The sequence below is a fragment of the Balaenoptera musculus genome, chromosome 10, assembly GCF_009873245.2.
Source record: "Balaenoptera musculus isolate JJ_BM4_2016_0621 chromosome 10, mBalMus1.pri.v3, whole genome shotgun sequence".
Classification (NCBI taxonomy): domain Eukaryota; kingdom Metazoa; phylum Chordata; class Mammalia; order Artiodactyla; family Balaenopteridae; genus Balaenoptera; species Balaenoptera musculus.
In genome coordinates, this window is record NC_045794.1 from 12,708,555 (window position 1) to 12,732,317 (window position 23,763).

Sequence of the window (23,763 nt, forward strand, 5' to 3'; positions counted from 1 at the left end):
ATGAAGACATACACTTAAGACAAGAGGTCATGCAAAACATGTGGTAGAATTTCATATTATATTTAAGGTTCATTCAATCAGTGAATGAGACTGAAAGAAAAAAATACTGCCTCTCTTCCATGAATTAGGTTTCCACACAGCTGTGGAATAGTAGCGACTTAATATTTCAGCACTGAATTTATTCAGTGTCACCCTACCACATATATTTGTTTCTTCCCAGTTTCCCTTAAAGTCTGCTTGGGTTTGGAAAGGTTTTAACATTCTGTTTTCATCAACCACTAAAGTAATGGGCTCCTACTATGCGAAGTAAATGTAAGATTCCTAACGTTAACTAAATTAGCATCACAAGAGCAGAGTAAAAGAATGATTCAAGAGGTATACCATGACAGTGGTCTTTTGGGGGGATGAGGGAGAGGTGAAGTAAAAACTAGAATGTCTATTACCTCTAAATCCCAAGTATGGAAAACCAAGAGAGGATGAGGGAGAAAAAATAGGACAAGAACTATTAAAATGTATTGTCTTCACTCAGAATTGAGAAGAAATAAAAACTAGTTGAAACTAGAAAAGGAAAACCAGAAACACCACTTGCCTTTATGGATATTTCCTTTGCTGCATTACTTCCTCTCCACCCACAAGTGCCATTTCCCCAGTGGGATCCCTCAGGAGCCCAAGTCTAATATCAAATCCTTAATTACATCATTAGAAAAAATTGTGAGGATGACATAACAAAGATGTTTTGTTTCAATTCAATTAAATAAGCATTTATTGGCCACCTGCTAGTGTTCCATTAACCATTAACTGTGCTCAGCTCTGGGGGACAAAGGACAGTCTAGCAAGGAGCACATATACAGCTGATGGTCAGACCACGTTAGAAATACTCATGAACCAAGTGCTATGAAAGCCCAGAGGAAGTAGTGCTTCATTCCGCTAAAGGCTTTCCAGAAATGGGGGTACCCAAGCATTCCTAATTTTCAATATAAATAAATATTTTGGCACATAAGAGTACTCAGATCACAACTGGCTATTTACTATCGATTGTTTATGTTCTGAAAGTCTGGGTGCTTCTGTCAATATTTCAAGACTTTTGAAAATTACTTATAAAGATCGTCACACTCAATCATGTATCAATATCATTTATATAAGACAATCTAAACACAATAATGAAGCCCTTCAGCAGACACTATCTTAGCATTAGCTAACTTAGGTCAGTTATCTTATGTGTTGGTAGAAAACATTTCCCCTTTTAATAAAAACCCTAAAAATATAATAAACTGAAACATACATTAGTATTAACATGTGTCTGAGCTTGCAGACTAGTAATGAATTAAGAACAAGCAGGTAATAGGTATAGTTCTTCAGATAGCTGAAAAACCAGTTCAAAACTGAATAAGAACAATGCCGTAATAGAATACATAAGACGCATGACAACACTGATAGCACAAATTCACATTCCCAATGAAAATGTCCAAAAACGTTATTTTATTCCTTAATTTAAAAACCAGTATGTCCATCCTCCCTCCACCAGTTCTCACCTTTATTCCCCAATTCTTTCCTTTTGCCTGTAGAATCTGGAGTATTTAGACAGGAAATACTTCTATATATTTACAAAGCACTTCAGCAACTTAATCACCAGGAGCAAGAAATTATATTTCTAGAATTCCGTTTTTTGGCAAATCTAAACCATAAAGTGTAGGTATGCTCCAGAAATCTAACAGAGTTTTAAAACATGAATCTGGAATTTTTATCATTATCTTCTCATTTAAGGGGAAGTAATTAAACAAACCTGAGGTATGTTTAATAAAAATTAAGTAAAATAGCAGTGCCTGATGTAATTATTTAAAGCTGTTCAAGTTTAATCATTACGTTCATCAATTCTTTTGCCCAGATAAATTCGCCTCTCTTTTCTTAATTCACAGGAGTAAAAATGGTTTAAAAAAGAGGAAACTGACTAAGTAAGTTTTTCTTACTATTTCACTTAAAAATATTCTTTATAATGATCTTCACTTTCCAAACTGAAAAGATTGTTGTCTTTAAATAGAAGGGATGCTTAAGAAAGAGGCAAATGCATATTAAAATAGCTAAGCTGTTATGCGTAGGTGTGTTTACACATATGGATGGCAATGACCACCAAGAAAATGTACCAACAGATACCATGTCAGGAATAAGGAAAATTCTTACCACGTGAAATCTGAAAAAGAATGGGTTGTTAGGAATTACAAGTCTTACAGAAGGAAGTCTACTGTTCTAAGTCTATAAGGAATCTAATATTTAGCTACATCAAAGTAGTACAAAAACCTTTACCATTTTGTATCTTCAAATTTCGTGCTTATTGCAGGGAAAGGCTTTTACTCCATTTGATGTTGTGACAAATACTTGGATAAATGCTGTCTCAGGAAATCTTTATAATAAACAGAAAAGGATAATTACTTTAGCTAACCTGTGGTTTCACTTACCTAATGAACTGTTAAGTCATTAGAGTTATAATCCTGATGGGTGAAAATGAACAATCAGTTGATTTCAAAAGCCTAATTAGAGTATCACCTCCAGGCCTTTAGTTAAAAACTCTTCATATAAAGAGTGGACCATTCCTATAAATAGAGTTCATTCTTGCTACTTGCCTGGGATAGAATATTGGTGAATTCATTAAGGAGGCAATTAGGGGTCCCAGCCAGATCTGTGGTATCTGCACTAATGGAATACATAATACAAGAGAAAAATTGATGCAAAATATTTCTCTTCAGCTTTGAGTGACATATAATATTTTGGCACATATAGATGACAGAATAATTTTTTCCTAAATCTATTTCATATCAGTACGGATTCTATTGGCATATATCAAGTGATGCAGGAGAGACAAGACCAGCCAAAGCAGAGGAGAGGTGCTGTCAGCCTGAAGGAATGATGTGACAGAAACAGAAAGACTTTCTTGCCCAAAATTATTAGCTGGGTTGTTAAGTGAAGTACAGAGGCATAGACTAGAGCAGTTAGAGGACAGGGTCTCGGGACCAAAAGGGGGCCCAAGACCCAAGCAGAGAGAAGGAGAAGCAGGATGTGGACCAAAGTTTGAGTGGAGCGTAGACATGGTGGAACCTGCCCACAAGGCAAAACCTCGAGTCAAACCAGCTTCCTCCTTCCCTCTTCTCATTTTCCTTCTCATCCTCCCTCCTTCTCTACAAGCCTTTTTTTTTTTTCCAGTTTCTAGCGTATTTTTATAGATAAAAGTAGAGAATGGTGAACTTTGTCTGTAAAGTAGACACACTATGGAGAAATGGCATTGGATCTGGATATCAAGCAGTGGATAAGCTTCTACAAGCCATTTTTGAGGGACTCCTCCCATCTTTCCATTTACTTTCTCTTTACCTTTTCTCTTTCACTCCAAATGCCCCCCCCCACTGCCACCACCGTGCTCCTTGGCTCCCCTTGCCCCTCACCCCTTACCTTCATTCCCCTCCTTTCCTCACCTCCTCTCCCTCTAAACCTTTGTCCCACTGATGGATCTCTGCCCCTTCCCAGTTTTCTTTCTCTTCTCCTTACCATTCTCCTCCTTTCCCTGATGTTCATTCTTCTACTTCCTGGGCCCTTCCTCTGACTCTCTTTCCCCTCTCCATCCTGCTTTTGCTTTTTCTAACCCCCTTTTTCTAATCCCATTTTCCTCTTAATGAGATGAGAACCAGAATCATTAAGTCCAACTTTAAGGTCAATGCACTGCTCAAAGACAGCAGGGAAGGATCACCCCACCCCGCCCCCATTTAGCTGTTTCTTTTGGAAAGATGGCAAAGTTGAATGAAAAAGCTTTTAACCAGGAGTCCTTCTCCCTAGTTCTACCCAGGGTTCTCCAGCTTAGCCCTGAGATCTTGAACTACTCATTTGACTGTCTCAGCCTGGGCTCTCTCTGAGTTCCATCTGAAGTATGGGGCTAATGTTGTCCATGTCTACCTTAACCATCAACCGAGCAAGATAATTTGTAAGAATATTTAGGGTGTTTTAAGGGTACAAGTCATTCATGTTATCATTATTAAGTAAAACCATTAAAATTTGAATGTATTATCTGGGAGGTATAATACCCTTAAAAATCAACTAAAGTCTTAACATAAATTAATCTATCAGATTAGCTAATCGACAACTTTGAACAAATATCTATTATATACTTTGTATTTGCTAATAGGGCATAAGACCACAGATAGATGATATAAGCTGAGTAATTTGCAGCAAGACGAAGGGAAGGGTCAACTCTGTGGACCCTGTCAAGGTGGAAAGGCTTGGGTTAGGTGACAGTGCGGCATTCTGGAGAAGCTCAGGGAACAGGTTGACACAGGTAGGCTCTAGAAGAGATAAGCAGCTAGAGAAAACCACAGGAAATAAAACTGAATTCTTATTCAAAAAAACCCAAAAAAACAAGGAGGAAGGTGAGCACTTCTGCTATTGATGCAGAAACATAAACTCAGATGTGTTACTTGATTATCCTTCTGAACCATTTTGATATGCAAGGCTCTGAACACAACTCTGAGAGAGAGAGAGAGAAAGAGAGAGCGCGCTCTGGGAGCTCCCTGGAGAAATGTTTCCTGCCGGGACCCTGCCTTTGCTCTGGGAAGACAGCGCAGCACAATTCCTTACACTTGTAAAGCTGTTAAAACTTACATGTTTCTGTGATCTGTAACATACTGTGTGTCAACCTTGTGGTGTAGCTATCACTCTGATTTTTCATCAATGAGCATGTTAAATCTCAGAAGAGTTAGGTAAATAAAGTAAAACTCTAATTCAAACAGGTCTTCAGACTAATCTTTTGTTCTTTCCCATAAACTGGAGTTTTCTAGAAACAACACATATACCTGTGAGTGTATGAGTGTGTGTACATGTAATATTTTACTGCTAAAGTAAAAGCCAATTAAAAATCTAGAGGTTTCTCCTATCCTCAAGGAAGTTTAATGTATAGGGCTCTCTTTTTAATTATAATATATTAGTGACTGGTAACTTTAACCAAAAAAAAAAAGAGTGCTAACCTCTGAGAAGTAAGAAGAAAATTGCAAGAAAATTATTCATGTTTGAGAAGTATGGTGTTAAACGCTATATGACACCTATCAACAGGATTTTTAAAACATACCTTTCTTTGTATTTGACAAAGCCCAGTGCAACTGGATGACTTTGACGCCTACATCAAGGATATGGCCAAAGACTCTGACTATAAATTTTCTCTTCAATTTGAGGTGAGTGAATAAAATTTTTCCTACCCTCTGTGGGCAGGGGAATTGGCAGCTTTGTACCAGTGCCATTTCCCTGCTCACTAGGCAGTGCTGGTGGTGTGGTTCATAATGCGCAGGATGGTAATTGGGCTTGGGGGTACCTAATGTGCTGGTTCAGAGCCAGGATGTCAACCCTTAGTTAGGAGGTCAGGGTTTGGGTGGCACGAATGAAAGAAAGAAAAGAGGAGATGCAGGTACTGGGGGTACTGGGGTGAACAAACACGGTAACAGGAGAAGTTTTCAATGGTAACATTGAAAACCAGGGGGATGGAAAGTGCAGGGGGAAAGCAAGGTGAGGATTGAGATCCGGAACAATTTCTCTTTCAGGGGATTTTTAGTGTGTTTCTCATGCCACTTAGGACACAGTAAGGGTGGATGGTGGATGAATTGGACCCCTTTGTCTCCTGAGCATATAAGAGCCTGGTGTCTCTTTTGCTGTAGGACTCTTGGCATTCTACTGCACATGTCTTTGTGAGGTTTTGTTTTCTTTTCTTGGAGGAATTGGAGAAAGAGAGTTACACATGCTTTGTGTAAAAGAAGAACAAAATTGGCAACATCTTTTTCTGAAGCACACATATTTCATTGATTCCAAGAACATGTGTCAGAGTAGATGGAAAAGGGTCTAGGATCTCAGTAGTGTGAGGGATACAACTGGTCCTCAGGTTTTCTTCCCACACATTTCACAGCTCAGAACATAGTCTGGATAACCTCCCATTCTTCAGGCTTCCAGCGAGGCTCAGGGAGACCAGGGAGAAGGGAAAGATAAAGTGACTTTTCTAAATTATGTCATTTTTTTAAAGCGCCTTAGCTGCTTTTCCTGTGAAACACCAGGTTGTAGAATGTAGCTGCTTTCTCCTCATTATCCATATTCATTTCTTCTTTCCTCACATCAGCCAAGGACAGCTTTGTTCTGCAAGAATCAGCAGGAATCCTGGTATGGATATTCATTCTAACAGGGAATTTAAGGATGAGAAGAATCTTATACATTTTCAAATACAAAGCCCCCAAACTATCACCTGTGTCATGAGAAATGCCACATAAAGCCTGGCTCAGTCATCCATTGAACGCAGGTGCATGAGAAATTATAAATGCTACACCAAATGCTATAGCTCGAAGAACAGAAACTCAATTTGAAATGGAGATCTATGGTGAGGATGGCATTTCAGAAGAGTATACCAATGAAAGGACGCTTTTTATAAGAAAACATAAGCCCAAACTCAGAAGAAAATAAATATCTAGATAATCCTGATAATGGTGATGAAAATTATATTGTAGATACACTTTCAATCTCGTTGAAGCCACAGTCTCTTAATTCCTACCAGATGATATGACCTTGGTGGAACAGCCAGGGTCACTGCCTTTCCTGGCAGGATTAGGAGTACTCCCAGTTCATGTCATCAAACCCCAGTGTAACTATTACTGTGCTTCTGAATTGCATCATTATAAAAAGAAATTCAGTGAATCGTTTTCTGGTAAAAAGAAAATACTTTTTTCAGTTGTGAATGACAGACATACAATTCAAACTAGTTTAGACCAAAGAAGAAGGGAATTTGTTCAAAGGATAACAAAGGTATCTCATATAATCAAAGGAAAGGTTGAGTAGCTAAACCAGGAGGAGATCAGGGAAGCAGCTCAGTCTCAGGAATGGCTGGAATCAGGGGCCACACCCCTGAAGAGACCCCCTCTTTTTATTTCTCATTTCTACTTCTCTCCTTGTCTTGGCCTCACTTTCTTTGGCTGCAAACCAACCTCTTTCTCATAGTGGAAAATGCGACCACAATCAGCCTTGGAGTATCACACCTATGGTTGCCAAAGGGAGTCATTGACTGTCTTTCTTGTTCGTAGTTTAAAAAATAACAGGGGAGGATTCTGATTGGCTGGCATAGGTCATGCTGTCTGCTCACACTGTCCGCAGCCCGGGAGGGCAGAATTATGGAAGAACAGGACAGTTCTTATTGGTACCATGTGGATAAACCAGAGACCGAGAGCATTATACCCAAAGAGAGGACCAAGCAATAAGTGATTAAATCTGAGCTTCAGTTGCTTCAAAAATGTGAAAAGTTGAATTGTCAATTTTATGACTAAATATTTGGTTTACAATATGCTGAGGGCCTCTATATATTCAAGGTATAAATGAACACATTCAAGCTTATTTCATAGGATTTATAACACAGATAGGAATGTACCAAACTGAGAGTCCAAAAACCTGGATCCTCACGACTGTTTTGCTACCAATTAATATTGGAAAAAATCTGTTTCTCATCACCTCAGTTTCTTCATCTCTAGAATGGGTAAGTTGAACACAGAGTGGTTCTCAGCTGGGCCTGTACCAGGCAGTGCCCTAGGGGGAGCTTGGGGGTGTGTGGTCATCCTAATGGCTTGGGAGTAGTATTTAATGGGGAAAGGAGAACGATGTTAAGTGTTCTGCAATGAGTGGGACAGTCCCACACAACAAAGAATTGTCCCAAGCCAGTGGTATTCCATGGAGAGACACTGGACTAAATTGGGGACAAGGTTACATCGAAACTTTATAATTCTTACATATTAGTCAGGGTTCTCTAGAGAAAGAGAACCAATAGGAGACATACACATTATATATATATATATATATATATATATATACATACATACACATTTATACATATATATACACATATATAATATATGTTAATTATATTATTATAGAATTATATTATATGATTATTATATAATTATATTTTATAATATGAAGATCCTATATATGATAATACAATAGAAGATAGAAGCTGATAGATAGATAGATAGATGGAGAGATTTATTTGAAGGAATTGGCTCGCACAGTTGTGGCAACTGGCAAGTCTGAAATCCATAGGGTACCCAGGGATGAGCTGATGTTGCCACTCAAGTCCAAAGGCAATCTGGAAGTAGAATTCCTTCCTCCTCAGGAGACCTCAATCTTTTAAGGCCTTCAACTGAGTGGATGAGGTCCACTCACATTATGGAAGGAAATTTGCTTTCTCAAGTCTACTGATTTAAATGTTAATTACAGCTAAAAAAAATACCTTCATCCAACATCTAGACTGATGTTTGACCAAGCAACTTGGCGCTATGAGTAGCCAAGTTGACTCATAAAATCAGCCATCACACCATGACTTGAAGACATGTTTAGTAATTTTTATTTATTTTAAAGATATTTTTTCATATCCCTTTGTTCTTAGAACATCATTGGTCAAATATGTAATTTATTTGGTGCCAAGTCCTGATATTGTATCTCTGCTCTGGTGAGAAAATACAAATTACTCTCCAGAAGTCTGTTTTAAATCACAGGCTCAGATTGTAGGTTTTGGACTAACATTTGCTTAAGCAGTGACCTAGTGGTCTGACTCACTTCCTTTTTCATTTGACAGCCTCCCAGGAATTGCCAACCTCCAACTCCACCCAACCGCACATCCTCAGGTTCAGTGCCAGAGTAACCCCATCTATTTTCAAAGACCCATTGTGCTTTCATACCTGACTTCAGGGTGAATGTCAAACCTTTCACATGGCAGCCCTCAAATTTTCTTGAACTTGATAATTAATGGAGGCTTAAGAAAAAAAATGTTTCTTGCACTAATGGGACCCCAAGAGGGTATAGAGATGGCTGAATCAATTGGGCTAGCTAAATTCAGTATTGGACAGTTATTTGTTCTGTTTCTATTAATACTTTATTCATTTTGACACTGACATGGAAAGATCACACTCATATTGAGAAATTATATCATTTATAAGCATCATGCAAATGGAAACTGTCTGGATTTACATGTATTACCAGTACCAGTCATACATGAAGCTACACGAGTTGCTAATTTGCATTCACTGAATAAATTCTTTTTTCACTCTGTATCTGATTTCAGATCTGTTGGAAAGATTTATTATCCTTCTGATGAAAATATACATCTTTTCTTAAGGAGGTTTGGGACCTGGGGATTAGATTCAATTCCTCATTTCTATTGTCTCATGTTGAGAACGTTTCAAAGAGCCAGAATTTAGAGCTTGGAATCTGAGATCCCATAAGACATAGCACGTATTGTTCATTTTGCCATTAATTTATGCACTTTGTGTTTGATCAGGATGCTAGGAAAGCCCTCACTACCTTTGTTTGGAGATGTGGCTGCATAGGTTAAAACAAAACTGTATCACTTGCCACATAGTTCATAGGAGATCATCTTTGATTTCTGGTAGTAGCTCCCATTTGTAGCTGTTGTTTGTTTTTTTTAAACCTTAACTATTTATTGATTTATTTATTCTTTTTTTGGCTGCGTTAGGTCTTCGTTGCTGTGCATGGGCTTTCCCTAGTTGCAGCGAGAGGGGGCTACTCTTCACTGCAGTGCGTGGGCTTCTCATTGCAGTGCCTTCTCTTGTTGTGGAACACGGGTTCGAGGCATGAGGGCTTCAGTAGTTGTGGCATGCGGGCTCAAGAGTTGTGGCTCACGGGCTTAGCTGCTCCGCAGCATGTGAGATCTTCCCAGACCAGGGATCGAACCTGTGTCCCCTGCATTGGCAGGCAGACTCTTAACACTGCACCACTAGGGAAGTCACTGTAGCTGTTTTTATTTGTGTTTCAGTCCAGTTCCCTGGAGACCTACCTGCAGCATTGCTGAAATAAGTCAACTCACACCCTCTCCAACAGTTCTTACAGAAGGGGTCTTACTTTTTTCCCAGACCTGAGTTTCTTCTGCTCTCATTCCTCGTTGCCTAGGTTTGGTCTCTGTTTCCAAGTGCCTGTACTAGTAATTTGTCTAGTGATTGGAGCATTACCCCTAAATCCCATCTTAGAGCCCAGGGCCCTACTAGCTATTGCTAGACTGTCCTGAGGTTGACATTCTTCTTACCCAGTATTACATCAGGTGTCCAAGTTTCCCATTCTTCCTTCAGAGTACCTGTTATAGGTTGAATTGTGTTGCCCAAAAGATGTGTCAGAGCCCTAATTGCATAGTTCCTCAGAATGTGAATTTATTTGGAAATAGAGTCATTGCAGATGTAATTAAGATGAGGTTATCCTGGAGTAGGGTGGGCTCTTAATCCAATATGTCTAGGGTCCTTATGAAAAGACAGCCATGTGAAGACACAGAGACAAAGAGAGAGAATCCCATGTGATGACAAAGGCAGAGATTGGAGTCATGCACCTGCAAGTGAAGGAAAACCAAGGATTGCCAACAAACCATCAGAAGCTAGGAAGAGGTGTGCCCCTGTAGGTTAGAGAGGGCATATGTCCCTGCTGACACCTTGATTTCGGATTTCAAGCCTTCATTATTGTAAGATGATAAATTCCTGTTAAGCCAGCAGTCCCCAACCTTTTTGGCACCAGGGACCGGTTTCGTGGAAGACAATTTTTCCACGGCCTGGGGGTGGGGGTGGGGGTGGGGATGCTTCAGGCGGTAATGCGAGCGATGCGGAGCGGCAGGTGAAGCTTTGCTCACTCGCTCGCCCGAGGCTCACTTCCTCCTGTGCGGCCCGGTTCCTAGCAGGCCGTGGTCTGGTACCGGTCCGTGGCCCGGGGGTTGGGGACCCCCGTGTTAAGCCATCCAGTTTGTGGCACTTTGTCATGACAGCCCTAGGGAACTAATACAGAACATCACTAAATACCTTGTTCTAAATCCTTTCTTCTCCCTTTGCGTTTACCTGAAAAGTAACCAGCCATTGCCCAATCCCATTGGACCTTTCACTGGCCATAGATGGAACCTCTTATGTCAACAACACAGGTCACATTGTTTCTCCTGACTTGTCCTGTAGTCTAGTCATCTATCTCATCTGATTCTAATGTCCAACCTCATCCGAAAGCGAACAACAAGTGCTTATCACCTGTTGACGTTGTTACAGACTCTAAAGCCAGAATACAGCTTGTGCTCTTCCAAGAAGATGTGGTACATGTTATGGAACGAAGGTATCCCCCACCTTCCCACATTCATATGTTGAAGTCCAAGCCCCAGTGTGATGGTATATTTGGAGATGGGGTCTTTGGGAAGTGGTAGGGTTAGATGAGGTCATGAGGATGGGGCCCTCATGATGAAATTATTGCCCTCATAAGAAGAGACACTAGAGGCGTTGCTCTCTCTTCTCCCCAACCCCACCATGTACACACAAAGAAGAGATCATCTGAGCACACAGTAAGACGGTGACCATCTACAAACCAAGAGAAGCCTCATAATGAAAACTACCTTGCCAGCACCTGATTCTTAGATGTCCTAGCTTCCAGAACTATGAGGAATACATTTCTGTTTCATCCACCCAGCCTAAGGTATTTTGTTATGGCAACCCAGGCATTCAGTGCATGTGTTTGTGCCCTGCTTTTCAAGACCGTATGCTTCAAACACAGCCAACACAACACACACTGCCATTGGCTTCAGTGACTGTATCGGTTTCCTAGGGGGCTGCCACAACAAATTACCATAATCTTGGTGACTTAAAACAACAGAAATGTACTCTCTCACAATTCTAGAGGCCAGATGTCCAAAATTAAAGCGTTAACAAAGCCATGCACCCCCTTTGAAGGCTCTAGGGGAGAATCCTTCTTTGCCTCTTCTGGTGGCCCTGGGCATCTTTGACTTATAGCTGTATAGCTCTAATCAATGCCTTCATCCTCATATAGCTTCTCCTCTTCTCTCTTTTATAAGGACACTTGTCATTACATTTAGAGGCCACCCAGATAATACAGGATGATCTTATCTTATGATTCTTAATTACACCTGCAAAGACTCTTTTTTCCTAGTAAGATCACATTCACAGGTTCTGGGGGTTCCGACATGGACATATCTTCGGAGGGATTATCATTCAACACTATGGATGACTATGTAACCTAGAAAAAAACCCCACAATGATAAATTATATTAGAAACAAAACTGGCAAAAGAAAATTCAGAAATGATTTATGTTGGTTTCAGGCCATCACCTCATACTTTGCCTTCATGAAGATTGAAGCCTCTGGAGTTTCCATGTGGTTGGCAAAAAAATAACTGCAAAGCTACTGGGCTGGAAACTTAGTATTTGATTTTCCACTTAGTGACAGGCTAAATTACAAAAGATTGCAAGGCATTTTGTGTATACATGCCACTCCTGCTTTGCTGCAATTTAACTTTGGCAATTTACATTTACAGTATTCAGCCGATTAAATCACTCTTATCAATTTAGGGCATTTACAGCAGGGAGGCAACACACAATTAAAGTTCTATCAGTTAGTCATCTTCCATATGTGCTCCAGCTCTCAGCCTCAATCTGTTTCCACAGTTTCTTTTTGTACTGGAGGCCTTTTCCTGTGGCTTATCAGTCTGTCCTCAAAGTGGGGGTTTTGGGGGGAGAGTTGTTCAGTTAGCACAAATGGCAAAGGAAGGAGAAATTATAGAGCCAGGCAAAGCAAAACAAACAAAGAATCATAATGGAAGCATTTCACAATCATGATCAATAGTGCTGCGTTAATATTTATTGAGTTTAATCATTGTATTTGATAGTCACTATACACCAGTGAAGTATGGAAAAATTACTAGCCCTGTCTTACAGATAATTAAACTGATGTTAATGAGAGTGGAAATACTTTTTCAAGACCCTGCAGTTTATAAGCGGTCCACCAAAATAAGCCAAATATTTTGACAAACTATCTATAAAGACACTCCCCAAAGGAGGTAGATTTCCAAAATATTTTAAGCAATGGAAGCATCATTTAAGTAAGCTTATAGCTGCCAAAAGGAGCTAACCTAAAAAGAACACTGATTTGGTTGAAGTTTGCTAAAAATAAATTTTGTTTCTTATAAGAATAATATAATCAGTCTTTGACAACCCTTTAAAATGGAAAAAACAGTTATAAAGGAAAAATGACAAGCTTCTGTTTAAGGGCATTTGGCAAGCAAGGGTTTTGCCCGAGATGAAAAAAAACTTCTAAATTTGTAAACTGAAGATCAAAGTCAGCATAGTTGGTCTTAAGATTGACTTCGACTTGGGCCAAGAGCTCGCAATTTTGTGAGCTTGGAAAGCCAACAGTGGTGAGAAATCAAAGGAAGAGAGAAATCCGGACAACTATATCAGTTCATCCATGTTGACTGCAGCTTGCATTCCAATGCCATTAAACACACACACTAAGCTACCAAAGAACTTCTATGTGGACGTAGCAGACGTCCCAGGAACTGGGTGTCTACAACATATGCTTTGCATGGGCACTTGAATCAAGACACTGAAGGCACACACACCAAAAAAATTCCCTGCACAATCTCTCAAAACATCATCAAATGTCTCCAACTCCCTTCAAAAGTCTTTCAAAGACTCTCCAAAATTCTTCCCCCAGAGAAGTATTCCTCCAGCTTATGATTCTTTAAGGTAATAATTGGGAGGAATCATGAAGAATAGCATCCCATACAAGTAAATAAAATTTCCAGCAAGTGGTGTCTCTACTTGTTCACTTAATAGTCTTATAGAAAAATGCGTACTATATATATAACCCCATTCGTAGGTGGTTAGACAGACTGTTTACTAATATTGCCCTCGGATTTGTATGGGATTTGCTGCATTGGTCATGTGCTGCACAATTCCAAGGAGCACCATTTATGTAGACCACAGAATAATTGATGCCCCCAGAGAAATCCAGGTGGCTTGACTCCAACCCGTTTCCTATCAGACACGTGTCATAGAAGCTTAGAAACCCCCTTTTCCAGTAACATAGATTGTCTGAAGTATGTTTGTTGTCTGTTTATATAAAAATTGCTTTATCAGTGCACCTTCTGATAATAGAATTTATAAGAGTAGTGATACACACAAACAGATATTTGGATGTTCCTATTTTCATGGAAGGGTTTGCCTACCCACTACTGCGCCATCCTTATTTTGGGGTTTTATTACCAGATTTTAGTGACTGTCAATCCTATATCTTGTAACGTGGAGAATGTGCCCTACTTCTTGTTCCTCACTGTCTCCTTTTCTACCTTCTCAAAAGCTCATCGCCTTCAGGAGAAATACCTACAATTCCTCATAGCATAGGAAATATTTATGCAAACTGCATAAATTTCAGTTACCCGGTACCTCCAAAAATCTGAAACCTACTTCTGTTTTCAAATTTTCCATACCCCTGAGTGTAAAGTACATAATTCTTACCTTCTCCAAGTGATCACTTAGCTATACAAGGTATTTATGTATTACATCAGTCAGCTATTACTGCAATAATGCTATATAAGAAACAATCTCAAAATCTCAGTGACCTACAACACTTATTTTTCTCACTTGTGGCTCTGTGGGACAAATGAGATCATTCTACTTCAGGCTGTGGGTCAGAGTCAGGTCTGTTCCATGTGTCTTCTCATCCTGGGACCAGTAGCTTTCCTGGGCACGTTCTTTGCAAGCAGATGGCAGAAGCACAAGAGAGCAAACCAAGATGAGCAAACACATTTAAAGCTTCTGATTGGACGTGAGTTCTACCCAATTTCACTGGCCAAAAGCAAGGTGGCAACAGTAGGATGGAGAAGTACACTCTGCCCCAAAAGGGAGCCACTGTGACATCAGAAAGCAAAGGGGGTGTGATAATTGTGATCATTCTATTACAGGCAGGAAGTGAAGAATAATCCAGTATGAGCAATAAACCAATGTGAACAATAATGCAATCCATACCATGTATGGGAATCTCAAATCTATTCTCTGTCATTTACAGGAGTTGAAGTTGATTGGACTGGATATTCCACACTTTGCTGCAGACCTTCCACTGAACCGATGTAAAAATCGCTACACAAACATCCTACCATGTAAGATTGTCAATAATGCCAATCCTACTCATGTCTTCCAAAGGCTGAAGGGCTGTTACTGAAGATTAATCAGTTTCAGGAATCTCTGGCCAGACCCAGTAATGGTCTGTATCTTCAAAGCCATCTCTGTGATTGCATTGATCACATTGGTGCTTTGATGTCATTAGATCCTGTCATGTGTAGGAAAATTTAATAATTATGCTTTTAAATAAATTGTATCTGAACAGAAAAGACCGACCATTTGGCTTTTTGGAGATCAAAAAGTATTAGCCAAAGTAGGGACAAGATAATCTGTGCTCATAACCTATTTTCAGTCAATTCATTGACAATGGAAGGAGGCAAATGGAAAGGGAGTGCAAGGTGTGAAAAAACCTCTTTTCTTACTTCTGGCAAGCTCTGCCATTCCTTAGCATTTTGTAATAAAAGCAACATTCAAAGAACAAAATAATGCCATTTGTAGTAACATGAATGGACCTAGGACTTGTCATACTGAGTGAAGTAAGTCAGACACAGAAAGACAAATATCATATGATATTGCTTACATGTGGAATCTAAAAAATAGGGTACAAATGAACTTATTTACAAAACAGAAATAGAGTCACAGATGTAGAAAACAAACTTATGGTTACCAAGGGATAAGGGGGGGAGGGATAAATTGGGAGATTGAGACTGACATATACACGCTACTATATATAAAATAGATAACGAATAATAACCTGCTGTATAGCACAGGGAACTCTACTCAGTACTCTGTAATGGCCTATATGGGAAAAGAATCTTAAAAAAAAAATAAAGAGTGGATATATGTATATGTATAACTGATTCACTTTGCTGTACAGCAGAAACTAACACAACATTGTAAATCAACTATACTCCAATAAAATTTTTTTTAAAAAGTAACAAAGAAAAAGTAATATAAAGTACGTACAGGACAATTAAAATACATTCCAATATAGATTTAACTTTCCTCTCTGCTACACTCTAGGGGGAGCTGGGAAAGAAGGGAAAAGTACAAAGCTCTAGAAAGAGAACTCCCTCCTTTAAAAGGGTTCTTGACAAAATTAAGTAGTATTATCATTACAACACCTTACTTCTGTACACATTTCAGGATTTACTTTTTTCATGTGAAGTCCATTTACAAAAAGACCATCAACTCCATCTTCTCTTCTCGAGGCTTCCCAAAAGTAGTGAATTCTCTGGATGTCCCTGAGTGAAATGGAAATCCTGTGTTTAGGCTACATTCTATGGCCTTACACGCAACCTACCAGATATTTTAGTTCCTGTACATATTCTCCACAATCCCCAAAAAACCCGGAGACCACTCTTTCAAGGACAGGAGGGCTGAGGGGAGGAAATATTGGTGGGGAGATATTTATATATTTATTTAAACCAGAAGCTAAGATTGAGATAGGCTAAAATACTAAGCTAAAATAAATTTTATCTACCTACCCTATCACTGACCGGTTTGACTTGATACTGAGTACAGATATTGGGTACAGAATTGTCTTGACAAGTCTTCCTTCCACTCTGATTTTTTTTTTTTTCTGGTTCATTTGTTTTGTTTTATATCTGTTAATCCCGAACTCCTAATTTATCCCTCCCCACCCATTTCCCCTTTGGTAACCATAAGTTTGTTTTCTTTCTGTGAGTCTGTTTCTGTTTTGTAAACAAATTCACTTGTATCTTTTTTTTTTTTTTTAGATTCTACATATAAGTGATATCACATGATATTTGTCTTTGTCTGACTTACTTCACTTAGTAAAATAATCTCTAGGTCCATCCATGTTGCTACAAATGGCATTATTCCATTCTTTTTTATGGCTGAGTGATATTCCATTGTGTACATATACCACATCTTCTTTATCCATTCATATGTTGATGGACACTTAGGTTGCTTCCACGTCTTGGAATAGTGCTGCTATGAACATTGGGGTGCATGTATCTTTTTGAATTAGAGTTTTCATTTTTCTGGATATATGCCCAGGAGTGGGATTGCAGGATCATATGGTAACTCTATTTTTAGTTGTTAAGGAACCTCCATACTGTTCTCCATAGTGACTGCACCCTTCCACTCTGACTTTTTTTTTTTTTTTAATATTTATTTATTTATTTATTTATTTTTGGCTGTGTTGGGTCTTCGTTTCTGTGCGAGGGCTTTCTCCAGTTGTGGCAAGCGGGGGCCACTCTTCATCGTGGTGCGCAGGCCTCTCACTATCGTGGCCTCTCTTGTTGTGGGGCACAGGCTCCAGACGTGCAGGCTCAGTCGTTGTGGCTCACAGGCCCAGTTGCTCCGCGGCATATGGGATCTTCCCAGACCAGGGCTCGAACCCGTGTCCCCTGCATTGGCAGGCAGATTCTCAACCACTGCGCCACCAGGGAAGCCCCTCACTCTGACTTTTAATATTTTTCTCCTTATGGTTTACAGATGACTTTAGCCGAGTGAGATTAATCTCCATGAATGAAGAGGAAGGTGCAGACTACATCAATGCCAACTACATTCCTGTAAGTAGTCAAAATTAAAAATTTTAAAAATCAGGCGTCCAAATTCTAACCCAGTCAGAGGAAGACTATTAGGGCTTCAGGGATGTGTCAAACAGTTCAGTAGAGAGCCGTTCTCCACTAAGCACCCCAACTCTAAAGAACAGTTTCCAATATTCCATTTTAGAATAAAGAATAGGGAGAAAAAGAAGCCCAGAGACTAGTAATATACAAATTTCTTTGAAAAGGACTAGTGAAATTGAAAGTAGATCATTATACTAAAGATCATCTTTCTTCTGCTTAAATGTCAGTGTCAGCAACCAAACTCAAAGGGCTCCACCTGAGCACCTGTGCTTTTAAAATGTATCTGTAAAGACAGTGGTTGTTATTGTTAAAAGGTGTGGGTGTGGTTTTTAGGCTTCCCCCCCAAAAATGTGTAAAATCATATGGATTTATACAGTCAGCTACCATGACTGCCTCCTTGATGAAAAAAGGAGAAAATATTATATACGTGCATGATCCCTTGCCATTTTATCCCCAGTAAATTCTCAGTTTTTTCTCATTTGTGTGAAACAGCATTTGGTGTTGACTGTAGCTCCTTAGGTGACAACTTTGTCACTTACCTTCCAGGGATACAACTCACCCCAGGAGTATATTGCCACACAGGGGCCTCTGCCTGAAACCAGAAATGACTTTTGGAAGATGGTCCTACAACAGAAGTCTCAGATTATTGTCATGCTCACTCAGTGTAATGAGAAAAGGCGGGTAAGTGCCTAGTGGGGTCAGCCCGACAGCAAAGCCTGTGCCAGCCACTGCCATGGATTAAATACTTACTGTCTACTGGAAATTATTCCACTTGCTTCATTCTTCATCCTCACAATAATCCTATACAATTCTTCAGAGGCAAGTCGTTCGCTTTCCCTAAATGAGTACAGACTATTTCCTCCCTAGCCTGTTTGTTTTAAAAGGTTGTGCTATTGTCCCCTCAGGTGAAATGTGACCATTACTGGCCATTCACGGAAGAACCCACAGCTTATGGAGACGTCACAGTGGAGATGATCTCAGAGGAAGGGCAGGATGACTGGGCCTGTAGACACTTCCGGATCAACTATGTAAGTCACAGAGTGTGGGTTCAGGAGCTGCCCCCACGCTGAGGGAACCCCCAGGGTCAGGAGACCAATCCCCCTTCATGGGAGACTATGAGCACCTCAGACTTGGCAACACGGCTTCCTCCAAGACTAAAATCCCACGTGTAATGTGCTTGTTTCCTAACTCCTCGAGAATGGTGTGGGCTAAATACTTACCCTGGAGAGCCCGAGGAGATGGAATCAGAAGGCTGCACTGTTCCAGCTCAGATTTCAGTCAGGGTAATAGAAGACACGGTGACCCACTGCCCGCCAGGCATGACTGAGGAGAGAAGTGTTGTCACTACTTATATTAACCATATATGGGTATATTTAGGATATACAAGCACCTGCATTATAAATTAAAATTTAGTTTTAGATGTAGTGGTTTGGGTTTTATTTTGCTTTGTTTGGCTTTGTCCCTTATTTTGTTGTAGTTTGGCTTTTATTATTTCTAAGGTACTTCTGGACCTTATTCATCATGGTTTCCGAGCTCTTTTGAAATGCTATTGAATTCTGATTGTTAGAATGTCAGAAAAGTCTATTTTTCCCGTAAGGACGGCTACGTCTCTGCTGGCAGGCAGCCTTTTGAGCTCATGCTGAATGTCTGTGGGCCAGGCGAGGTGCTGACATCAACCGCAGTCACTCCGGTTCCTTCTTCACTGAGGGCAGCCCTAGAAAACAGGAGGGAAGTTTTACTAGTATTCTCCACCTAAACATGGTCTCTGGTGAGGACAGACTTAATACTAAAGTCCTCATTAAAATGTGCTTCTCTGCTTAGAAACAACATTTCCTCACAGTGTAGATCAGAGGATGAACAAAAGACCCTGCTTCATGAAGCCCATGAGCTAAGAATGAGTTTTACCTTTGTAAAAGTTGGAAAAAATTAAAAGAAGAATAATATTTCACAGGAAATATTATATGGAAATTATAAAATTCCAATTTCAATGTCCATAAATAACATTTTATTGAAGCATAGCCACAGATTTGTTTACTGATTTTCTATGACTCTTTCTGTGCTACATCAAGCTTGAATAGTTGACACAGAGACTGTATGATCCACAAAATCTAAAATATTTACTATCTGCCCTTTACCGAAAATGCTTGATGACCTTAACATAGGCAATGGAAGCAAGGATTGTTCATATCATTGCAACCCACGTACTCATTAACTCGCCATTTATTGATACTCACAAGAAACAAATCACTCTTAACCACTACTAGTTAACAACGGCTTTTGCTACATTGAGAATTTAGGCAAATCCCAGTGTAACTGTTAACAAGCTGCTCCAGGCTGTTCCATCTCTTTGAAATGCCCATCTCTTCCTGTTCCCTAAACACACTCCTACTCAGAATTTCAGCTCAAATGTTCGCTCCTTTATCAAGCCTTCCCTAGTCTCAAAAGACCTTTCTCCCTTTCCTCTCCTGCTCTAGTTTCATGTATATCACTCCATCACAGTGCACCATACATGGTTATAATTCTCTCATTTCATGTCTGCCTTCCCATCTGTAATGGACTCAAGTCCCATGTACTGTAATGGACTCAAGTACCCTGTTTCAATAATCCTTGTAATCCTAACCCTTAGCCACTTAATAAATCTTCATGGAATTAATAAATCAGTGAATGAATGTTTTCAAAAATAATAAATCACTTAGAAAACATCAACAGACTTAGCCATCAGAGAAAATGTTTGACAATCTCAATTCCACTTGAACTCTCCTTTCTTTCTTGGCTATTTTACTCAGAAAGCCAGTATAAACTGCTATACAAATACAGAGTAAATCTCTCCCTAGGTTTTGTATCTGGGAGAAAAAAGTTGCAAAGCAAAAATAAGGTCTGTTCCCTTGACTGGGAAAAGTGACATCGATCACTCTGTGATCAATACTATGTTCTTGTCCTTGGTCTTAAATAATAACTTTTCAACGACAACCATGTGAAGGGCTTGAAACATAGGAATAAAACGCTGAATAGTAGACTTGTCTGGTTTTTAATACAGTAGTTGCAAGCATCTGATCCCAGAGCGCCCCCTTTTGGCCATAAACAAGTAGAATCTAAATTTTAAGCTCCTGCAACGAAGGTTAAATTACCAAAGAACATCGTGCTGTGCTGATGAATACCTTTTTCTATTTTTTTCATTTTTTGCTTATATACTTCTTTATTCCCTCCATGTTGATATGTGGAAATTTTCAGAGTACAACCAGATAAATTTACACAAGTGAGGAAATCAGAGTATGAGAAATTTTGGAATGGTTAAGTAAGATGTAACCAGCAGGGTTTTCTCATTTAATAGGAAAGGAGGAAAATGACCATAACACAAAATTTGTCACTTTCCAGTACTTGAAACTTGGCATGAACTGAGTAAGAACTGGAGGCTAAAAACCAGCAAAAACCTGTTTGTTCCCATTACTTGTGCCTTGCTATTCAGCTGACAGGAATCACCCATCTGATACAAGACCTCTGCCCTGCAGCTACAGAGAGACTAATCACAATTTAAAGCTTTCTTATTTTTGAACCACCTTGCATATTTTAGCTGGATACATTTTCAGATACATTTTAGAATATATATATTCTAATATAGTTATATATATATAGGTATATGTATGTATGTATGTATATGTATATATTTGGTCAATGAAAATAACCAATAAATAATCTACAATAGGAATATTTATTTGAACCACACTGAGGACTAGAGCCTGGAAGACAGCCTCTCAGATAACTCTGAAGAACTGCTCTGGAGAAGCATGATTTTCAGCACAGTTTTCTATCTTGTCAGAACAAGGAATATTAAACAAGTCAGGGATACATTCCTTCAAGATTTCAAAAAAATCCAGATCAGCACATACACAGCAAGCCAGTATGGCACCTGGGAAGGGACTCTTATTATGGAAGGAGGACCAGTATGGGCATCCCAGGAAGAGGGGTATTTATCTTTATTTTCAACATGGACATTCTTTACTTCTGGCCAACGCACCCTTTTCTTTAATAATTAAAGTAAGTGTACAATGTATGTTTGATAGGCCACAAACAGGCCGTTCTGGTTAGCATGAAATTCAAGTTAACTCATGTATAGCCCAGAATGACTTCCCATACTTCAATATATAAAAATTTCTTTTATCAAAACACACATATCCTACAATGTAGGAGCCTTGTGCTCAGCCTGTGATCCGCATTTGGAAAGAGCGAGCATTTTCGTGAATTTTTCTGGGCAACCAAAGTTATCTGGGGATAGAGTATCCTCAAATCCTCCGGGTGTTGGGTAATTTATTATGCTTGAGTTACTTTCTTGCCATACTTCCTGAAGACAGCAGTGAGGCTGGCCAGCATCTTTGCAGATTTCATACTCCATGTTTCGAAGACAAAGCCCTTGAACTTGCTCATAGAGAGAGACATTGCGTACAGCTGGGGACATGTGGCCTTAGGCCAAGGAGACAGTGGGTCTAGTTGAAGTGCTGACATTTATATTTATACAAATATTATTATTTTTTTATTTATACATTTATTTATATTTCTAATTTTTACCTCACCCAAGACCAGTGACACTTTGAAATTCATTTCTCTCTAATACCTGAAAACCTAAACTTTAACTCCAAACTCATAGCCAGACCAAATTCTTCCAAAGTATGATATAGTGTTCTATCTCCTGAGTGGATTCTAGGGTCTTAGCAAATTTGAGGGCTGAGGGATGCATTAGATCTTTGTGAGGCTTGGATTTGGAATATTTCTGATAGTTGATAGCAAGAGCAGACTAAAACCTTATGCTTATCAATTAGTAGGGACTTAAAAAAGTGAATCTTGGAGGACGCACATCCTAGCTGATATTTACGCAGGTCAGAGGGAACAACAATATATTTGGTATACGGGTTCATATGAATGGGAAAATATACAAAACATACCCATTTACTGGGGTTCCCAGAACCACCCGTCGAAATGCACTGAGCTGGATGGCAGCAAGTGGTAGTAATCGTGCTGTGGTAGTGATGAGGATATCTAACAGATACCATCCTTCACAATCACACTTAATCTCCACAACAACCCTTGTTAAAGATATCATGAGACCATTTTCAAATGAGAGAACACTGGTATTCAGCGAGTTTGTCTTCGTCAGTTCCCCTAGCATCCGATCCCAAGACAAGGATTGTTATATAGGGGATTTTTTGAAAGTGTAATGTCGGGTAAAATCTGTCCAGGGACAAAGGAAGCAGGATAGGACAGTAGAGGTGTCCCATCTTGACTTTTTGTGCCCCAGTATCAATCACTCGTTAGTTGCAGGCTGCCCTCAGCCTGAGAACGCTATCTCTCAGGCACTTCCCAGCAAGGTCTCCCCCTTCAGTGACAGACACCTGTAAGGAGCGGGGTGCAGCTAGATGCTATTAGCAGCGCCAGGGAAAGGGGGTGCAACAGCCTGGCCCAGTGGACCCAAGCGGGGCACCAACAGCATCTTCCAGTATTTAATTCATCGCCCAGAGCTGATGTAACTTCTAAATGGCAGAGCCAGGATGCAGACCCTGATCTGCTCAAGCTCTTATCACCACAGAGGCATGGATTAGCCTATTTATCCTACGATCTGAAGCTTTATACAATTAGTATTTTTTTTTCAGGGCCTGCTTTGTGCCAGACACAATGCTGAGAGCTGGAAAGGGAGATGTACCGACCAGGAGTGAAATGTGGCTTTACCATCGCTTGTGAGCTGCCTCGGAGGCCTGAGCCATCCTGACGGGGGGACTGAGAGATTAACGCTTGTTTTTCTCCTAAAGGCTGACGAGGTGCAGGATGTGATGCATTTTAACTACACTGCGTGGCCTGATCACGGGGTGCCCACAGCCAACGCTGCAGAAAGCGTCCTGCAGTTTGTACACATGGTCCGACGGCAAGCGACAAAGAGCAAAGGCCCCATGATCGTGCACTGCAGGTAACCTCATCAAATGCATTGTCGGTTAGAAATCACGGAGGAAATTGCCCACCATTAAACCGCTGATCAGACTGAATTAACAGTTAAATCAGTTACGATTTTTTAAAATGTATGATTAACTGAAGTCTTACTAGATACATGATTTACTTATAATACGGCTATTTGAGGTTAATAATATTATTGCCATTATCAGATTAAAAAAAAAAAAAACCTAAGGAGTAGAAAGATAAAGGGAATCACAAAAGTTCATGCATCCAGAACATGGAGGAGTTAGT

General features: G+C 39.7%; 1 protein-coding gene across 1 annotated transcript in view; it reads left to right on the forward strand.

Annotated features, from left to right (window-relative positions):
• PTPRO (protein tyrosine phosphatase receptor type O) overlaps positions 1–23,763 on the forward strand; it is a 227,340-nt gene that overhangs the window by 194,603 nt on the left and 8,974 nt on the right. The window contains 7 exon segments of the mRNA XM_036867273.1: positions 1,917–1,952; positions 5,123–5,204; positions 14,883–14,973; positions 17,399–17,475; positions 18,082–18,216; positions 18,441–18,563; positions 23,334–23,488. Coding sequence (XP_036723168.1) covers positions 1,917–1,952; positions 5,123–5,204; positions 14,883–14,973; positions 17,399–17,475; positions 18,082–18,216; positions 18,441–18,563; positions 23,334–23,488 — 699 coding nt within the window.